Below are 17,529 nucleotides of genomic sequence, written 5' to 3' on the forward strand. Positions count from 1 at the left end.
GAAAAAACAGATTTACCCTCTTTTAGAAGAAACTTTAGTGATACAAGTCCTTTCTTAAATATAACTAGTTTATTCTTTCTCAATACAACTTTGCAATACACTTAATTTCCATAGTCACGCTATAACTTAAACAAACACCACAACGAACGATTCACGCGCTTGACTCAATTGTCCGTCTCTATCTCTGTCTGCAATTCAATTCCATTATTGCCGTCACTTCTTGGCGGTCTTATATTCAAGAATACCGCACATCCAGTAAACACTCGAGCATTCATGAACCTTCGAGAATATCATGACATGTTACTAGCATCACGTGACTTCCGCTGTCGTAACAATATTATTTAAGAATTGCCCAACTGCTTCATGTAAGTATGCTGTATCTGAGACTAAGATCCATCTTAGTAAGTGGAAAAAAACATGAGATTTTAATAGGAAACTAAGAATAAAAAGATGTTCTCATATAATTGTTTTAGTGTGTCAGTCAAAAGAGTTCTTTATATCTGTTAGAAATTAAATGAACTCATTCATCTAGATATTTTTAAAAAAATTGTTTCTGGTAAAACCTACCAAATTGACTTGCATATTATTATTATTTTGTATTTAAAACATTTAGTGTTATAAGCAGTTGAAGTGATGTGATTTATGTTTATTTTATATATTTAAGAGTAAGATAATGTTCTACAATTAAGTAATTCAAATCATACCAGATCAAAAGTATAGTTTGAATATGGCTATGTAAATCAAGAATTTCTAACAATTGTTTTTGAAAAGCAGAAAATTTCATATATATTTAAAATGTTGAGTATTTAAGTTGACCAGTTCAATGTATGTTTATAATAAAGTGTAGTTGTTTTCACTATTGTAGTTTTAATTTGAATCTTTTAGCTAAAAAATTAGCTTTATGTTAATATGGTTGTAAGAAAGTCTTAAACTTTTGTTTTGTTTTTTCCTGTTCTTCAGTAAAAGTGACTTTAGTTGACTTCCAAGAGACATACATATTTAACCTTCCAAGTGCCTATGCTCGCTCCATTCTTACTTCTCCATGGGTTGAGCTTGGAGGGCGGGTAACTATCTTCTGTTCAAGATCTGGGTGCAGTTCTGTTCTCACTTTTCACACAAAGGTTTGTATAGTTAGATGGAAAAGCTAAGATGGCATACTTTTGTATGAAATAGAATGATAATGTTTTCACTGAACAGATTGTCAGGGTATAACAATTTTTTATATGATACTCTGTGTTAAATAGATAAGTTAATTAATTTTTGAATTAATTTGTGTAAGTAAACAGAAGGCCAACTTTGTTCATTTTATTTGCAGTGATTAGAACATATCCACTTTAAATATGTGAAAATTGTAAGTAATGTAGTACAGATTTTTGTTGATACATTCATTGGTGGCTGTATGGTATATAATAATTACTTGTAAAAACACAGAAGAACTATGATCTCATTTCTTACTGTAACAGGTTTCATGAATTGCCAAAAACATACCTATGCAATACATTTTAAGCTATATACAGATTTACTATTTTGAAACTTAATAACATACTTCTTCAACTGTGAATACACCGACTTCAACACTTGTCACTATGGCATACATATGAATTACAATATATATTCAGTAGGTATCAGGAAAAATTGTAGCTGATTTGTGATTTTTTAAGCCAATTTGGTATATAGTTGAAAGGTACTTAATTTTTTTTCATTTATCATAACTTCAGTATCCTTAAAATGCTAAGGATAACTTAACATGATTCAAAGTTTTTTTTAGGATATGTATTATAATATTTGATGAATAATTTATATGGTTGTTTTTGTTGCTTGTATTTCCATAGCATGTTTTTCAGTAAATATTAAGGAAAACTGCAACACACACGACTTTTTTTGTTTCATTTTGATCCATAATTTCTCAGCCATTCTATGGTGGGAAGCTCCATCGAGTTACAGCAGAAGTGAAGAATTGTGTTGGAGATGTCTTTTGTAGAGTTGGAGGAGAATGGAATGGTTCTCTAACATTTACTTACCAAGACGTAAGTTTTTCTGTAACCTATGTTCTTGAAGTGACATCGTACGAGTGAAAATAAAACCTGTGTCTAAATTATTTCGCATGTGATTGTAGAAAATTTTTCCTCTAATTATATGTTACACATCTTTTGTTTTTTGATGAAATTTTAATTCTTATTCATAATCTTTTTATTTTTTATCCAGGCTTTGGCCTAAATTAGCTTTCAATAATGTGTCCTTAATACTTAGAAACTGAAAGTGTAGAACATCACTACTAGAAGAGGAATCTTATCAAAACCACAAGTTTAGAAAAAATATCTTTAATAATTCTAGATCTAAATTATAGACAACATCACTTTTAGAAGAACAAATTACTTTAATACTATTAAACTAAAACTATATCCACCATTACTTGTAGAAGAAGCAATGTTCTTTGTAATCAAATTTAATGTTTAGATTTCTAGAGGAAGAAATGTATGTAATACTCGTAAACCTATGTTATAGATACTATCACTTGTAGATAAGTGCCCTTTTATTTTTAGCAGTATGATTTTTGTAAGAAATGTCTTTAATACCCTTATTAACCTGTAGTGTATACATAGTATAAATTAAACAACATTTAAAGAAATGGATATTTTTAAAAGTTAAGAAGTTTTAGTGTAGAAAACAACACTTTAGGGCAAAACAGTGATATTATTATGATTATTTTTAATAAAGACTGATGAAAGGATGAACTTTTGAAACATAAAATTAAACTTGTACTTTTTTATGTAGGAATAACTTTGCTGTCAAGTAAAAATATGAGGTGAACGATGTGATTTTTTACTTGCCTCCCCTCATACTACAGCTATCAGTTGACTGCCAGGGTTTCCTTCCTTTGCCTATCTAAGCATTGGTCTGAAGTTTTCTCACATGCTCCAGTCTTTTATCCCCACTTTATTGCCCTTGGTGATGTTTGTCACGTGACATTCTCCACCTATGTCAATGCGTCCTCTATCCTGGTACTGCATATAAGCAACTCATTCAGATAATATTATCATGTTTTCTTGACAAAGCATTCACTGACGGGTTTCTCTGTACTACTATCACTGGAGATACTTTGAGCATTCTTTGTGTTACCTAGTTGAATTTCATTAAACAATTTTCCCATCTGTTTGTTGTGCCCAAGAAGACAGGAGATTGGCATCCAGTCCTTAATCTTTCTCATTTATGTCAATTTCTAGATCCTCCAAGTTTCACAAGTGAGTTATTCGTCACTCCGAGTTATGGTTTTTTTACTAGAATTGTGGATGTCTGAGTTCAATGTTGCCAAAGTGGTGACATTTTGCCACTATCTGCATTTTGTGCACAAGAGTCAGGTGCTGCAGTTCAGGGCTCTGACCTTCGGACTAGCACTGGCACCATATGTGTTCTGCTGAATTGTATGAGTTTTTTCTTATCACTTCCTTTCCCTAGACCTATGCACACACCATTCCATGGACTACTTGTTACCACTGGCACCATCTCATCAATTGGGAGAACATCACACTCAGATTCTACTTTCAGAAACAACCAAGTCAGGCTTCATTATCAGAGCACAGATGTCTGTAGGAGAGGCACCAGCCTTTGTGAGAGCCTACTCGTAATACCAGTTCAGATTTGATGCTCTGCTATCTAGTTGGGTTGAGTGTGGCCCTTCATTTTAATCAATATTGGTTCAGTAAATTGTTCATTGTCTCCTCATACTTCTAAACACAGTGTGGTTCCATCCCAGATCTTTGGTTGAGCACAGTTTGTTCCACATCCTCCCCATAATTCCAAAAACAAGAAGAATTTACCTTGCCCACTTGGTTGGGGAGTGAAGATGTGTGTTTATAATTCCAGATGGGATGAGTTCTATTTCCTCAGGTTGAGTATGGCATACAGAATCCCGTCATTCTGTGTTTGGGGTGTTGCTTTTTGGACTTCTTCAGGTTGAGGAGAAGGTTTGTCCACTTCGGTGTTGCCTACTTTCTCATGTGTATATATATATATATATTATGGTCCAACTGCCCTAGCCACCCTAGCCTGGCCAATCACAATAAAAATGTAGTTTGAAATTCCCTCAGTTTTTTTTAACAAGTATCAATAATGGCTCACACTAGGAGTTTATGAAAATACATAAAAAAAATAGAAAACAGTTTGTGAAATAAATAAGTTTGAAATGAGCACAAAAGAAGAAAATAAAATAAAATACGCTTTTCATGCAAGATCCATTCTCACCTGAACTTCTGATATATTATTTTTAAGTAATGTTATTTTATTCATATATTTTTGTAAACTTTTGGTATGGGTCATAACTGGTACCCATTTTTTGAATTTTAAACTAAATTTTTATGCAAATTATAAAACCTTTATTTTTGTATTGTAGAATATTTTTAAACCTTGATATGATTTTGATAAAATATATTGATATTATAAAAATGTGGAGACCAGTTAATTAAGTTATTTTAAAGGAGGACTTTATCTCTACAATTACAGCACCATCTTCTTGTTGGTATAAAAATTTTATATGCGTTTGTTTTATGAACATAATATTTGGTTTTGTATTGTAAGTTCATTGAGATTATTATTGTTTATTATTAAAAAAGTTATTATTATTATTTTTTTAAATGCTGTACTTTAATTGTGATTAAGGATTATCCAGACTGTTAAAATATAATTTAAATTTGTGGTACATAATTTTAGGGTTCAATTAAAAACTTGAATGTGGAGAACCTTCCAAAAGTTCCTAAACGAGTCCGGCCAGTTAAAAATCAAGATGAAAATGAATCAAGGAAATTATGGCACAGAGTAACGACAGCCATTAGAGCTAATGATATGTTTGCTGCTACAACAGAAAAACAGATTGTAAGTAATGTAGTGAAATAGTTTATACTGGGTGAAGTTTTGATTTAAATGTATTGCAAACAGTAATAAAGATAATAATTCAAGTGTACTGGAAAAAAGTGTGTAATAAGAAGTGTATGAATATGATATGAAAAAGTTGCACCCTAGGGTTCAAATAGTAGACATCTATTTGATAAAATATTTTAATTTTTTCTATTGTTTTTTTAACCTTAAAATTTCAGTAGATTTTTAAGCATATTTTGATAAATTATTTATGCACCAAATTGTTTGTGGTCCACAATTAGTTGTTAGAAGGTCTTTAATGGTACAAAAAAATGTCAACAAAATTCTCAGTAATATTGCAGTTAATGGTGGGCTCTACTCTGTATTTTACATACAAAGTTAGTGATTTCACACAATTGTTTTTCATTGAGTCTATACAATGAATATTTTAACAGCCAAAGACCTAGAATTAGTAAATATGATTATGTGAACCCCACCAGTAGTAAATGATATAAAAACAAGTGGTGAAATGTGAAACAGTAAAAGGAAGTTTTACATGTGAAGGTTTATATAGATAAAAATTCTCCATGAGAATGTAATGAATACATTCCTGAAAGATGTGTGCATTTGAGACCTGAAGTTTGAACCTAACACTATGGTTTAGATTTTTATAATGTAATAATGTACATATACAATACAGAAGAATAGATGACAACAAAGAAAATATTTCAATCCACATACCTCATAGACACCTATTCTCTATCAAAGCACAAAACAGAACAGTGTTTCTAAGTTTCTCAATTATAAAACTAATCTTCTTCATTGACTATTCTAACTATTGTGTTCTTAGTTTCTACAAAATGACAATATGGACTCAGGATAATTTGCCTTTAAAGGCATATACTTTATTTTACAAACTGATACTGTAGTTCAAATTATATATAGATATACGCGAAAAAAAAAGTTCAAAATTATTTTTTCTATTTGACTTTTGAATCTACTGAACAATAAAACATTTCACATCCATACTAACCCACGAATTACTAAAAATAAACAAAATAGCATAAGCAATGGAGATAATAAAATCTAAGACTGTAGTCTTTTTTGTTTATTTCATTTGCAAAAGTAGGTAGACTGGAAATTTGTTTTTATCTTTTTGTGTTAAGAAAGCATTTCTTAACATTGAAAATATATAAATATATATTAAATTTCACATGCAGTTGTAGTTGATAAACGTTTTTTTTACTTATTGTGTATGCGTAAACTGATTAAGGAGTGTTTTTCCTGTTATTTTATAGCCAGAAATATTGCCTGTTTGATATAAATTTTTGGCTGCCAGAATATCACTCAGATTACAGTATTAACTGTGCTGTGTCACTAGATCTTTGACCCTTGATCCCTGGCTATATTTTCCAGAGAAGGAAAATGCTACTCAAAGACATTTATCTGAAATATTAATGACTAGGGCAATCAATAAACTGTTTAATATCAATTGGTTATTAACTGAATTTGGTAATGCTATGTATAAAATCTACTACAACACAGAAATCACACTCATTATCTCATACATCTAAAACTTAACACTGAAGTCACTCCATATTTTTGAAAAGTATTTTATCTTTTCAGTTAGTGGGATATTGATTTCTAAAAAACTACTGAAAGGCAACAGTAAACAAATTAATTCAAGTTTTCAAAATTTGATTTTAGAAAGAGAAAGCCTACTGATTGCATTTTAAATATTGGCATATAACTATGATCTACACTATTGAAGGATTTTCAGTGAAGTTGACCTACATTTCAATGATCTGGACACAATTGTAAGTTCTTGTAAAATTCAGGAACATGTTAACTTTTATATCTTGATGGAGTTAAACTTTTTTTTTCCCATCACAGCTTGAAGAGAAACAGAGACGTGAAGAAGAATGTAGGGAAGCTGCTTGTGTAAGGTATCAAGGAAAGGTAAAATTGATTTTAGTTGATTATTATTGAACTATAACAACATTGCTTGATAGAACTTAGTTAACATTGTTGTAATAACAGGAGTCAGAAGAAATTGGGAAATTTAACATTTTGGTTTTATAATTGATTAATTTACTGTGCATTTTATTGAAAAATGGTACTTCTAAAAATATATCAATGGATTTAGTGTGAAAATCCCTTAAAAGTATGCCTTTATGGTTCCTAGGAGCAAAAATAGTGGGCATACCAAGTATGACCCTGTAGTGAGGAAGGGGTTGATTAAAGATTTCAGTGGCATACCCTGTTAGTGTATTTTTACAATTTGTGCAGGATTTAAAAACATATCTTAATTTAAAGAAAATGAAAGTACTTAAACTTGCATCTCTACAATTCATGATTTCTGTAAAAAACAAACCTAATACAAATTTTAATTTCTTGTATAGGATGTCTACAAATAACTTCCGATACAGTACATTACCTCTTCTTACATAAATAGCTATTCTCGTTCAGTGCTGCCCTCCATATGCAAAAAATTATGAATGCCACAAACCTTGTATCTCCCCTCCACTGGAATTAATTGATTCCCAATGCAAATCATCATGCATCAATCCACCACCAATAAGTGTGTGACATGCTCTCATAACGCATGTTACTCCCTCTGTTCAATTCTATCACACTTCTCATTTAGCAGTACTCGTGTTCAGACATGTTTTTTTTTGTTGCTCTTTATGTGAATCATGATTTTAATAGTTTAATTTCCAAAGTAGAATTTCTTCATTATTATTTAATTTATTTTTTTCCATTGAGTAAATCTTTTATTTTAACTTAATTTTGCAGTCTTTATTTTTTTCGCACATTTTAGATCAAACACTTTTGTTTGATTTACGTATTTCTACAATGAATTCTGAGGTTCATGTTCCCACTTAGGGTGTTGTACGTTTAGTACTATTTTCACAGGCTACAGGTGGGAATAGCTCTGTTGTTGGATTTCTCTGCTATTATCCATCATGAGATTGATTGTTATATGGGTCAGCCTTTTTCTCCTGAACTTGACCCACTAATCCTCTTGAACAAGCCAAAACTATTCGGGCCAAGGAAGTTTTGATAGCCTTTTTACACCACCGGATTTTGCTGTGTGTTTTCCTTCCCCTCTTGCTAGGCCTAGTACAGTATTTTTTGACATAATTTCTCAAGTATGGTATGTTTTACCTAATTCCGTTTTTTATAATTTTTTATTACTTTCATCTTGGCTCATTAGTCATCTTTGGGTCTCGCTTTACACACTTGACTTCACTGTAGTTGGGATTTTCTAGGTTGTTGCGTGACCTTGTCCCGGGATGTTTGGGGGGGGGGGGAGATTTTCTGTATTTTTTTTCTTTGGTGATATGTTTCCAATCATGTCTCTGAGATTTTGGAGTTTTGTGTGTAATCTTTGCATCAACAATCAACCCTTTCCTGTCCTGGTCCTTATCTACCCATTTCTGTCACCCTTCCAGGGGTTTCTTATTTTGTCGTTTTATTCAATGTTGATGGGCATGTTTCTAACAATACCGGAGACTAACCAGAAGATTCCGGTCCTGTGGGAGTTTGATTATATTATATTGTTACGCTTTAGCAATCTTTCACTACAGTTCTATGGGTTCTTCGAGTTTTATCAGAGGGACTTGTACTGCTATTTCTTTTCCCACCTTCATTGTCTTTAGTACCCTTTTTCATCCCCATGAATTAGGATCCTGCCACCAGTCTGAGTCTGTCCAACATGGTACAAGATTTTCTGCCTCTACAGGCCATTGCACCTATTCATCATTTTTCTCCAGGCTGTTTGTTGTCCTCGTGCCAAATCGAAGATTGGTGGCCTGTCTTATTCTAATTTTCAAACTGCCACATTTTACCTTGGAGTTGTTTCTCACCCTTAAGTGGCCTTTTTCTCCAGGTTTATTGATGATAAAGAGGAATGTCGTGAATGCTTATTTGCATATCCCAGTATTCCATCACTCATGACCTTCTCCTAGGTTTATTCTCCACAGAGAAGTTTCTCTGTTTTGCACACTGCCCTTCGGACTTGTATGTTTTGTCAGGCTATCAGAGTATTCATTCATCACTTATGTGCTTTTGGGTTGGACTTTCCTCTTCCTTTGGTCGAGTGGCTACTATTCACTTGTTCCAAACAGGAGTCTACCTGTTACCCTTATCAGTTGCTCCTGGAGGCAGCTATAATGGGCTGTTAAAAAAAGTTGGAGAAGTTCTTACTGGATGTTTTTCTTTTTCTAAACATATCTCAGTTGGGCCCGCCCCTCTCCTTTTTGACTTCGTTCAATGGGTTTTCAGGTTTGATTACAGCTCATGAAGTTCTATCGCTTTTGGGGATGTGATCTTCCATGGTAGCCCTTATCCCCATAGGTCAGGCTCATGTTTGGGCTCTTTCATGGGCTTTTCATAACCAGTAGAATTTTGCAGGGATACTTTTTTTGGTGCTTATTACCCTTTCTCCTACCCTTGTCATCAATCGGCATTGGTGGTTAGATATGACTTGCACATCAGCAGGTGCCCTGCTTCCTCCTCCAGTTTTCCACATTTCATAGATGCATCTTTTTGGCTGTGGAAGGTGTAGGTTGGAAAGTTTGGAGTTTTTGGTGAATGTCATTCAGCTTCTTGCTTGCTGTAGGTCAAGTTTTGGCTCATTTTCTTCATCTGGCCAGAAGTTGTCTGGTAATGATCCATTTCAACTTTTCTTCAGTTATCTCAATCACAAGGGCAGCATCCATTCTCCTTCCCTCTGTATTCATACGTTGGATCTTCTTTTTGGGCCCACACGCTCAATATTTCTATCATTCCATATCACATTCCTGTCCAGACAACATTTATCTGATGGAGTGGTCTCTTGATCCTTTTATTTTCCAGTGGCTTTAACTTCAGCAGTGTACTCCTCACATTGAGTCTTTTGCTACATCCCTTAACCACAAATTGCTTTGGTTTTGGTCTCAGGTTCCTCAACTTCTTGCTTTGGCTATTGATGTTTTAAGCCAGGATTGGGCCTACACATTTGTCTATCCTCCTGTTCTACTTTTTCTCCAGGTGATTTCATTCATCCTCGACACTCTGTGTTCAGTCCTTCTGATAGCTCTTTCCTGGCCTTCTCAGCTGTGGTTTCTGTCGCTTCTCCAACTCCCTCCTCCATTACTTTTTCCTCTGTCCCTTCTTCACCACCCTCAGTCACGGGTGTTTCATCTAGACCTTCCTGTCTTTCGTAATCACTCCTGGTTTTCCTCTGGTCATTTTCAAGATGATCTGGCATCACCTGATGGTTAGCCTCTTTTCTGGCTTGTTTCATTCACCCTTCCTACATGGAAGTTTCTCAACACAAATGGAATTTTCCCATCATTGCTTTCTTGGTTCAGGTTTTCCCCTGATCAACCACTATTCCTCATCATGCAGATTTCCTCTCTTGACTTTTGAATTGTGGGTCTTTTCAGGTGGTTCTCTTCCACACCTTTCATTTTTCCCGATCTTCAAGGTATTTACCTCTCCTACACTTTACCTGTGGATGTGTTCTTTCTGGATTTGTCATCCACTAAGGCGGGCTGACCTTTCGGATGGGAATATTAATGTGGTTTTGCACTGCTTCACTTTGCCTAAATTTGAACCACTCTCCCAGTGCTCCTTGTTTCATTTTCCCTTATGTCTTCCATCCTTCTCCTATTTGCATGTGGATGTCAGTGGCCTGTTTATTTGTCATCGATGTTTCATGTACTCTATCCTTCTACATATCTTTTTGTTTCTTTGGATTGTGTTTCCTCCCTAATACTTTGGCAGCTTGTGAGGATAACTCCTTCGCTTAACTGCCTTCCCTTCCTTCTGTTCCACACCTTTATCCTCATTTTGATTTGGATAGGCTTCTATGTTCTGTACGTGCTCTTCTCTGTTATATTGTTTGCTTGGCTTCTTTTTGTGGTGTCCATTCCTTACTCTTTCTTCTTTGGCAACTGTCCTCAGTTCGTGTTCTTTCTCTTTCCTCCTTCACCAATTAGGTTTGGCTCTTCATTCATTTGGCTTTTTCCTCTTTCTCTGGTACTTTGTCCTGAGTTTCATCTTTGTCATCTTTTGGAGGTACTTTTTCAGTTGGGCATGTTGGCTACCCATGATACATCAGATCAGGGTTTTCTTCGTCTTCCACTTGTAACCATTCTAGAATATTAGAATTCAGTGAGACTTGGACTGGATAAGTTGTTGTTTTTTTTCCTTTTCTGGGGCACTTTTCCATTTTATTATTGTTCATTGGTTGGATCTCACTCTGTGGCGAGTGGTGCCTGACCAGGTATTCTTTAACTATTCAAAGCCACACTGTCAAGCCATGTTGACTTGCATATTATAATTCCATGGCCACACACACACTGTAGAGATGGGGTGTTTTTCCAGAAGATTGCTTGTAGGTTTATCCTCACAATAGAATTGCCTGTCTTAGACCATACCCACCCATGGACTACATGGATAAAGCAAAAGGAGATCTCTGCCATGCCTTATATTGAATAAATCAGTATGAGAGACTTACCACTTTTCAGTTTCAAGCCACTGGTGTGGTGGACTGTGGAGGCTTCCTCCTGAATTGCTTAATACAAACAAAATGTAGAAATGATTATAAAAACATTCAGTTGAGAGTAGAGCGATGGTGTTCTGCTGGTGTTGATGATGTGATATTCTCCAGTATGAAACATAAAAACAAATGGGGGTGAGACTTTAAAATTGTAGTTCACCCTTTCGATTGGGATCCCTCATCCTGCCCCCACGTGCATATTGGTTTCTAGTGGCTGGATTTTGGATGTAGAGTAGAACCAATCAACATAAGTCCTCACACATGTATTACAGATGTCTATATTCCTCCCTCATTTATACTCCATCAGTGTTGTGGGTCATGGTGGAGGTAATAGTGGATTGTTATGGTTCTTTCCCTTCCGCTATCTCTCGATGTTTCTTATTCCAAGGATGTTAATGCACTTAGGGTAATTCCAGTCAGTTTCACTTTTGAGAGAGATGGTTTACATTATGTAGACATATTTTTGATACTGGATGTCAGAGTCCCAGATCAATCTATCAACTTATCATATTCAAATGTGCCCCGTTCATGAGTTGGGGGGTACTAGATTCCCGGTCTCATGATCTTGAGGTGAATACTGTATGATCCTCTTTCCTGCCCCTGCCAGATGGCTGGGTTTTGCATTGTAGTTGACTTGCCACTGGTATGATCCTCTTTTCTAACCCCACATGGCTGTCAGTTCCCAGTGACCTGGCTTTTGGATTGTATTGGACTTGCCAGTTGTATGATCCTCTTTCCTACCCCCACATGGATGTCAGTACCTGGTGGCCAGGTTTTGGATTGTAGTTGACTTACCAAAGGTATGATCTTCATAATACCCCCACGTGGATGTCGGTTCCCAGAAGTATAGGTTTTGGGTGTAGTTGACTTGCTGTGTACAGTCCATTGCACCCTAACCACTCAACACCTAGGGGCACATCCTTTTCATTTTACCCACTTTTATAATTTCTGGGAATGAGTTTCATAAATATTGCATGGTTCGGATCACTTTCTGGCCATAGTTCTTTCTCAATTGGATATGTTCCTCTGTTTTCTGCTCATATATATGTGACATCTTTCTACGATGGACGAAGTGTATACCTGGTTCAGAAGTAGTGTGGTTCCCCAAATCAGATCTTAGAATCTGACTGTCTCATCTTAGGGAGTGTCCCTCCACCTATTCAATGTGGGATTAAAGCTATTTATGTGAGAGGAGGTAATTACCTATTGGAAATACATTTTAGTGTAAGAAAATTATAACTTTTAAATGAAGAAAGAACAATTTGTGGTGAAATATGTGTCTGTCTAAAAACTTTATTCTATCTAACCACTGTTCACCTTAACCATAATTTGAAGTGACTGTTCAACAAAAAATGCATACCATTTTTGCATATAGACTGAAAACAGCTGATTAAAGAGAGCTAGACTTGTGATGAGTACTATTTTTTCACCGTATGATTACAAAAAGCATGTTCCTCTATTATTCTGTTTGGTGAGGCAACATTCCAACTGTGTTGAAATAGTCAACAGATGTAATTCAAATTTGAAAACCCACACATCACTCAGGAGATATGTGATACTTGACAAAAACAGATGTACTGTTTGATGATAATAAATCTACAGTTCCTTTTTCTACCAGGAGAAAACAGTCATAAGATTTTTAGAATCTGGATGTGCTTGAAATACTTTATACCTGTAACTTAAGGATGATGGCATTAATTGTATCTTGTATAAAAACAGGCAATACTGTATTTTGTATTTGTGAGGCACTGTACAGTGCCTTACCAAAACAGTTGACTGTGTAGGACCATTACTTTGTGTGCCATGAAATTCTAAAAAATTCTTTAGCAACTGAAAAGAAATCAAAAGCAAGATGTGCCACTTCCTCAGTTAGTAAAACAAATATTTCCTAAAGAAGTGAAATGACTTGGTTTATTATATTTTTCAGTTACCCAAAGAAGGAAGTTTGTTTTAGAAGTTTAGAGAAACACTCATCAAATGTATTTAACCTTGCATACCATGCCATTTAAACTTAATGCAACTGGACTTTTGGACATGAGACGTTTTAAGTGTTTGGCTTACACCTCACAACTAACTATACTTTATCTTAAGATTGTGAGAATTAAGTGATTAATGCATTTCCAGATTGTGCAGTTGTCAGTCTATAGGATGAATGATATAGATGCCTGTAAAAGTGTGATGTAGTCAATACAAATTGTGCAGAAAGTATACAATTTTAGGATACAATATTTACTATACAACAACTCTCTCTTTCATTCTTTAAATAGTTATTGCATGTTAAGATGTTTATCACCACTTGTAAAGTCCTGTATGATTATTTCCATGTCTGTTTATATCACATTTACGTTATTTGTTCTTTTTAGTTGTTTTCCTTCAGTGACAGCAGTGGGTGGATGTACAAGTACTCATTGACTAATTTTGAATAAGCATCAGCTTTCCTCAGATGTTTTGAAGAAATTATTAAAGAAGCTAGTCATGGTTGACTTTCTGAACACTAAAGCAATGTAGATATGTTTCTGTTGAACAACTATAATTTAACACACACTGTCATATCATGCACTACACATACAATGTATTTACAAACATTATTTGCACATGTACTTATGTAACATAAAAGCATAGAAATAACCTCATGTTAAGATGTATTATATGTACTAAACCTGATAAAATCAAACTGTTTTTTATTATTAAATATGGATAAATATGTAGATATAACTGGTAAAAAGTAATCTGCATGAAAATATTTATTTCATAAATAAATATCTTGAAGTCTTCTAATTAACTCTTTGAATACTAATTTTGTTGCATATGAATAATATATTTTTCACTAATTACTTTTGATATGGTAATTGGGAAGGATCTGAATTATGTTCACTCGGTAAATTTTATTTCATTTAGGAAATATAAATCAAAAGAGCTTGGAAATGTGCCTGTGTTTTTTGTTCATGTCTTTAATAAATTTCATTTTATTTGGTATATCGCTTAGTCTTTAGCTAAGAACTTAAAAATATATACAGTTACAGTTAACAAGATGAACATGGAAGAAAATGGTATCAGTGTCATAATATTTTATGTAAAGTTATGTATGCATGTACATATATATATGTACGTACAGTTGCTTAAGTACAAATCTGAGTACTCTGAATTTCTGTCTTTAACTAACTGTTCTCTGCTGTACACGAGTGCAAGAGTACATTTTATCTTAATTGCATGTCTGTCAGTTATTATCATACGCTTGCTTGCAACTAATTAAAGTACGAGCCAGTGTAAGTAATACTGTGGTTTACTTCAAAGTTTATGTTACGAAACATGTCATTTCCCAGTTGTTAAAGGAAATCTTCATACAGACTTTAAAAAAAATGTGTGTGTGTGTTATTAGTTTGATTAAAATTAAATCAACTGAAAAAATATCAGACACTCAAATTAATCATTTTTGATAATGTTATCATCTTTAGCAACATAGAAATTGTGTTGTTTTCACCCCTTTTAAGTCTGGTCACTGCTACTGTTGAGGTTTAAGAAATCAGTTTTAATTCACTTAACCTAAGTTTTGTTTTTCATGTTTTCTCAAAATCTAGATGTCAGTTGTGAGTATACAGATAGAGAAGTTTTAATATCTAGAACCTTACAAAAAGCAGTTGATAAGACAGCTGTTGTTTGTACTACATATACAAATATCTAAAATTATTTAGACAGAGTGGTGTGTCTTCTGTCATACAGAACCCCACCTTTTTTATAACTATGTTTCAGAATCACAATACTAAGGATTTGAAAATGTTTTGTTCAGTAAGAATTAACTCTTTTTTTTTCTTTGTCATTCATTTGCCAGTTGGATCATTTTGATAGGAAACAAGTAAAAAAATGTACTAAAAACAAACATGTAGAGTTTCGTATGATTTTCTTCAAAGTTTGATTTTGCCAACTTTATCAGATATATTGCTTATAAAAGTGAGCATGATCCTGTCTGTCTTGTGTTTTTTTTTACTATAAGATTAAGGATATTAAAATACCTGGTGCAGTTTACAGACAAACAATTTCTATAGAAGTACCAATCCTATATTAGGAAACATTGTAGGGATGTCTGTCCACTCCTTCATTGGAGACTTTTCAACTCTCTCTATTTAGACCACTTCTAAATGTTTCATCCAGTGAAAATCCATTGAAATCTGTTGATGATGTATTCAAAATCCCTGCATTCCCATTTCTCTTTGAGTCTTTCCTAAATGGTGCAGTTCACAAAGATCATATCATATCCACAGAAGTCCTTTGGTTCTCTATTAGGATATGCCTCTTGGAAATTCCAGCTAATAGGATAGCTGAGTCTAGCATGTACTGTAAAGATGAGGACTCAAAGAAATGGACACAACATACTGATAACTTTTCGTGATGTTTCATCTTGTTTTTGTTCTTTTCTGAAACTCTTCCTTTAAAACATTTGCTGTAAAACAGTTTTTTGGTAGTGTTGTGAACTTAATTAAGGCTTATATTTGAAACACCAGAAATGTCTCACCCTATAAGAATTCTGAAGAAGCTGTCAGTGAATGTGATCTAATTTTTCATTTGTTGTTTCTGCTTGAAATGTTATAGAGGCAACTTTGTTTTCATTTGTTACCAAGGTATGGTTATTTTTCTTCCAGTGTTACAACAGACTTATCTCTTTCAAGCCCTCTCACAAACCTTCAGATAACATATTTTGCTATTGTATGTTTTTTTTTTAAATTTGTGAACCCTGGTTTTGCTACTTATTTCTCTCAGATTGTGTCTTTGGAAATTGTATTTTCTATATAGTTTGTGGGTACACCAAGCATATGGTATAATGATTTGTTTGAGGTGGCTGATGAGCAAATATGTAGAGCACTTTAACCGATTGACTACTGAGGCACCTATAGAGTATGTCCACCTCCAGCAGTGGAATGTGAGTGTGCTGTATATAGTGTATTGCTTGCAAAAATTCTGTGCACATTTAAAACAGCTTCAGTCAAAGGGTTAATGTTCAGTTGCAACATATTTTAATTTATCTGTAAAGTTTGTTTTAATGGCCCTTGTCCCCAACTATTTTATTTCCCCCTGGTCAGCGGTCTCACTGTATTAAGAACAACTGGCAGGTATATCTCAATTAGTTGTAGTATTTTGGAAATCATCTTTGTTAATACTTTTTATCTATTTTAAGTTATAATAACCCAAGATGTGTATTAACTCTTCAGTTGCACACAAACAAGTTAAATATGATTGAAAATTTCATCGTACATTAGTTATATTTGATTTGACTATAAGCAAGTAATATGCATTCTTTTAAGTAAACGATTTGAGTGTTTAATATGATTGCTTTTTGAATATGCACTGCTTTAACATCATAGCTGAGTTTAATTTTATTGTAAATTACATGTTGCTTTGAGGTGTTAAACATTTGTGTGGTGAAGAACTTAACTGACTGATAAAAAAGGAACTTATTTACTCTGTAAGTTTATTTTTGCATCAACATTCTTGATGGCTTGTCCTATCATCCATATGTCGGATAAGCTTTACCCTTTCATGGATGGTATTTGTCTTGGATGAAGGTAAATAAACTTTTGATATCTTAAAGTATGTATTTCATTCTACATTTCTTCAAACTTATGGGGATCTGCATCGACCTAGACAAAGGATATAGCACAATACAAAAAAATCAGATAAGCAAACGAATGGTCAAAAAATGAACTAAATTGTAATTGTTATTGAACGAACGCTTATTCCCACTTTTCATACGTGTTTTTCTAGCATTTTGCATTAGTAAAGTATTCGCCAAAATAAATGATTTAAGTTATTAAATTGAGTAAGTACCCTTATGTTGTACTCCATATTGTGCTTGTACTTTCTCTTCGATTATTTTAACCAAATTAAAAGTGATGCAGCACATGAATTTTATTTACATTTATCTTTCTTTCTTGAGAATTTGGTTCAATTATTCTTTTATGTTTTGGAAATTATGACTTTTTTCCCTACTTGAAGTTGAGTGAAAGTTAACAAAGTTGCTGTTGTTAGGATCATATCAGATGCATCGCTTAAGATAGAACATTGTGTTACACGTCAATCGATAGATCTCATCGAGCACTTTTATCCCATACCAATTTAAGTTCTACAAATCACAC

At 33.8% G+C, this 17,529-nt stretch overlaps 1 protein-coding gene across 1 annotated transcript in view; it reads left to right on the forward strand.

Annotated features, from left to right (window-relative positions):
• The window catches only part of LOC106469057 (oxysterol-binding protein-related protein 11-like), a 78,892-nt gene extending 61,908 nt beyond the window's left edge, over window positions 1-16,984 (forward strand). The window contains exons 15-19 of the mRNA XM_022397458.1: window positions 961-1,121; window positions 1,911-2,027; window positions 4,708-4,869; window positions 6,745-6,810; window positions 13,765-16,984. Coding sequence (XP_022253166.1) covers window positions 961-1,121; window positions 1,911-2,027; window positions 4,708-4,869; window positions 6,745-6,810; window positions 13,765-13,827 — 569 coding nt within the window. The 3' untranslated portion in view covers window positions 13,828-16,984. The remainder of the gene's footprint in view (window positions 1-960; window positions 1,122-1,910; window positions 2,028-4,707; window positions 4,870-6,744; window positions 6,811-13,764) is intronic.
• The last annotated feature ends 545 nt before the right edge of the window (window positions 16,985-17,529 follow it).

This window comes from Limulus polyphemus, unplaced genomic scaffold (genome assembly GCF_000517525.1).
Source record: "Limulus polyphemus unplaced genomic scaffold, Limulus_polyphemus-2.1.2 Scaffold3278, whole genome shotgun sequence".
Lineage (NCBI taxonomy): Eukaryota > Metazoa > Arthropoda > Merostomata > Xiphosura > Limulidae > Limulus > Limulus polyphemus.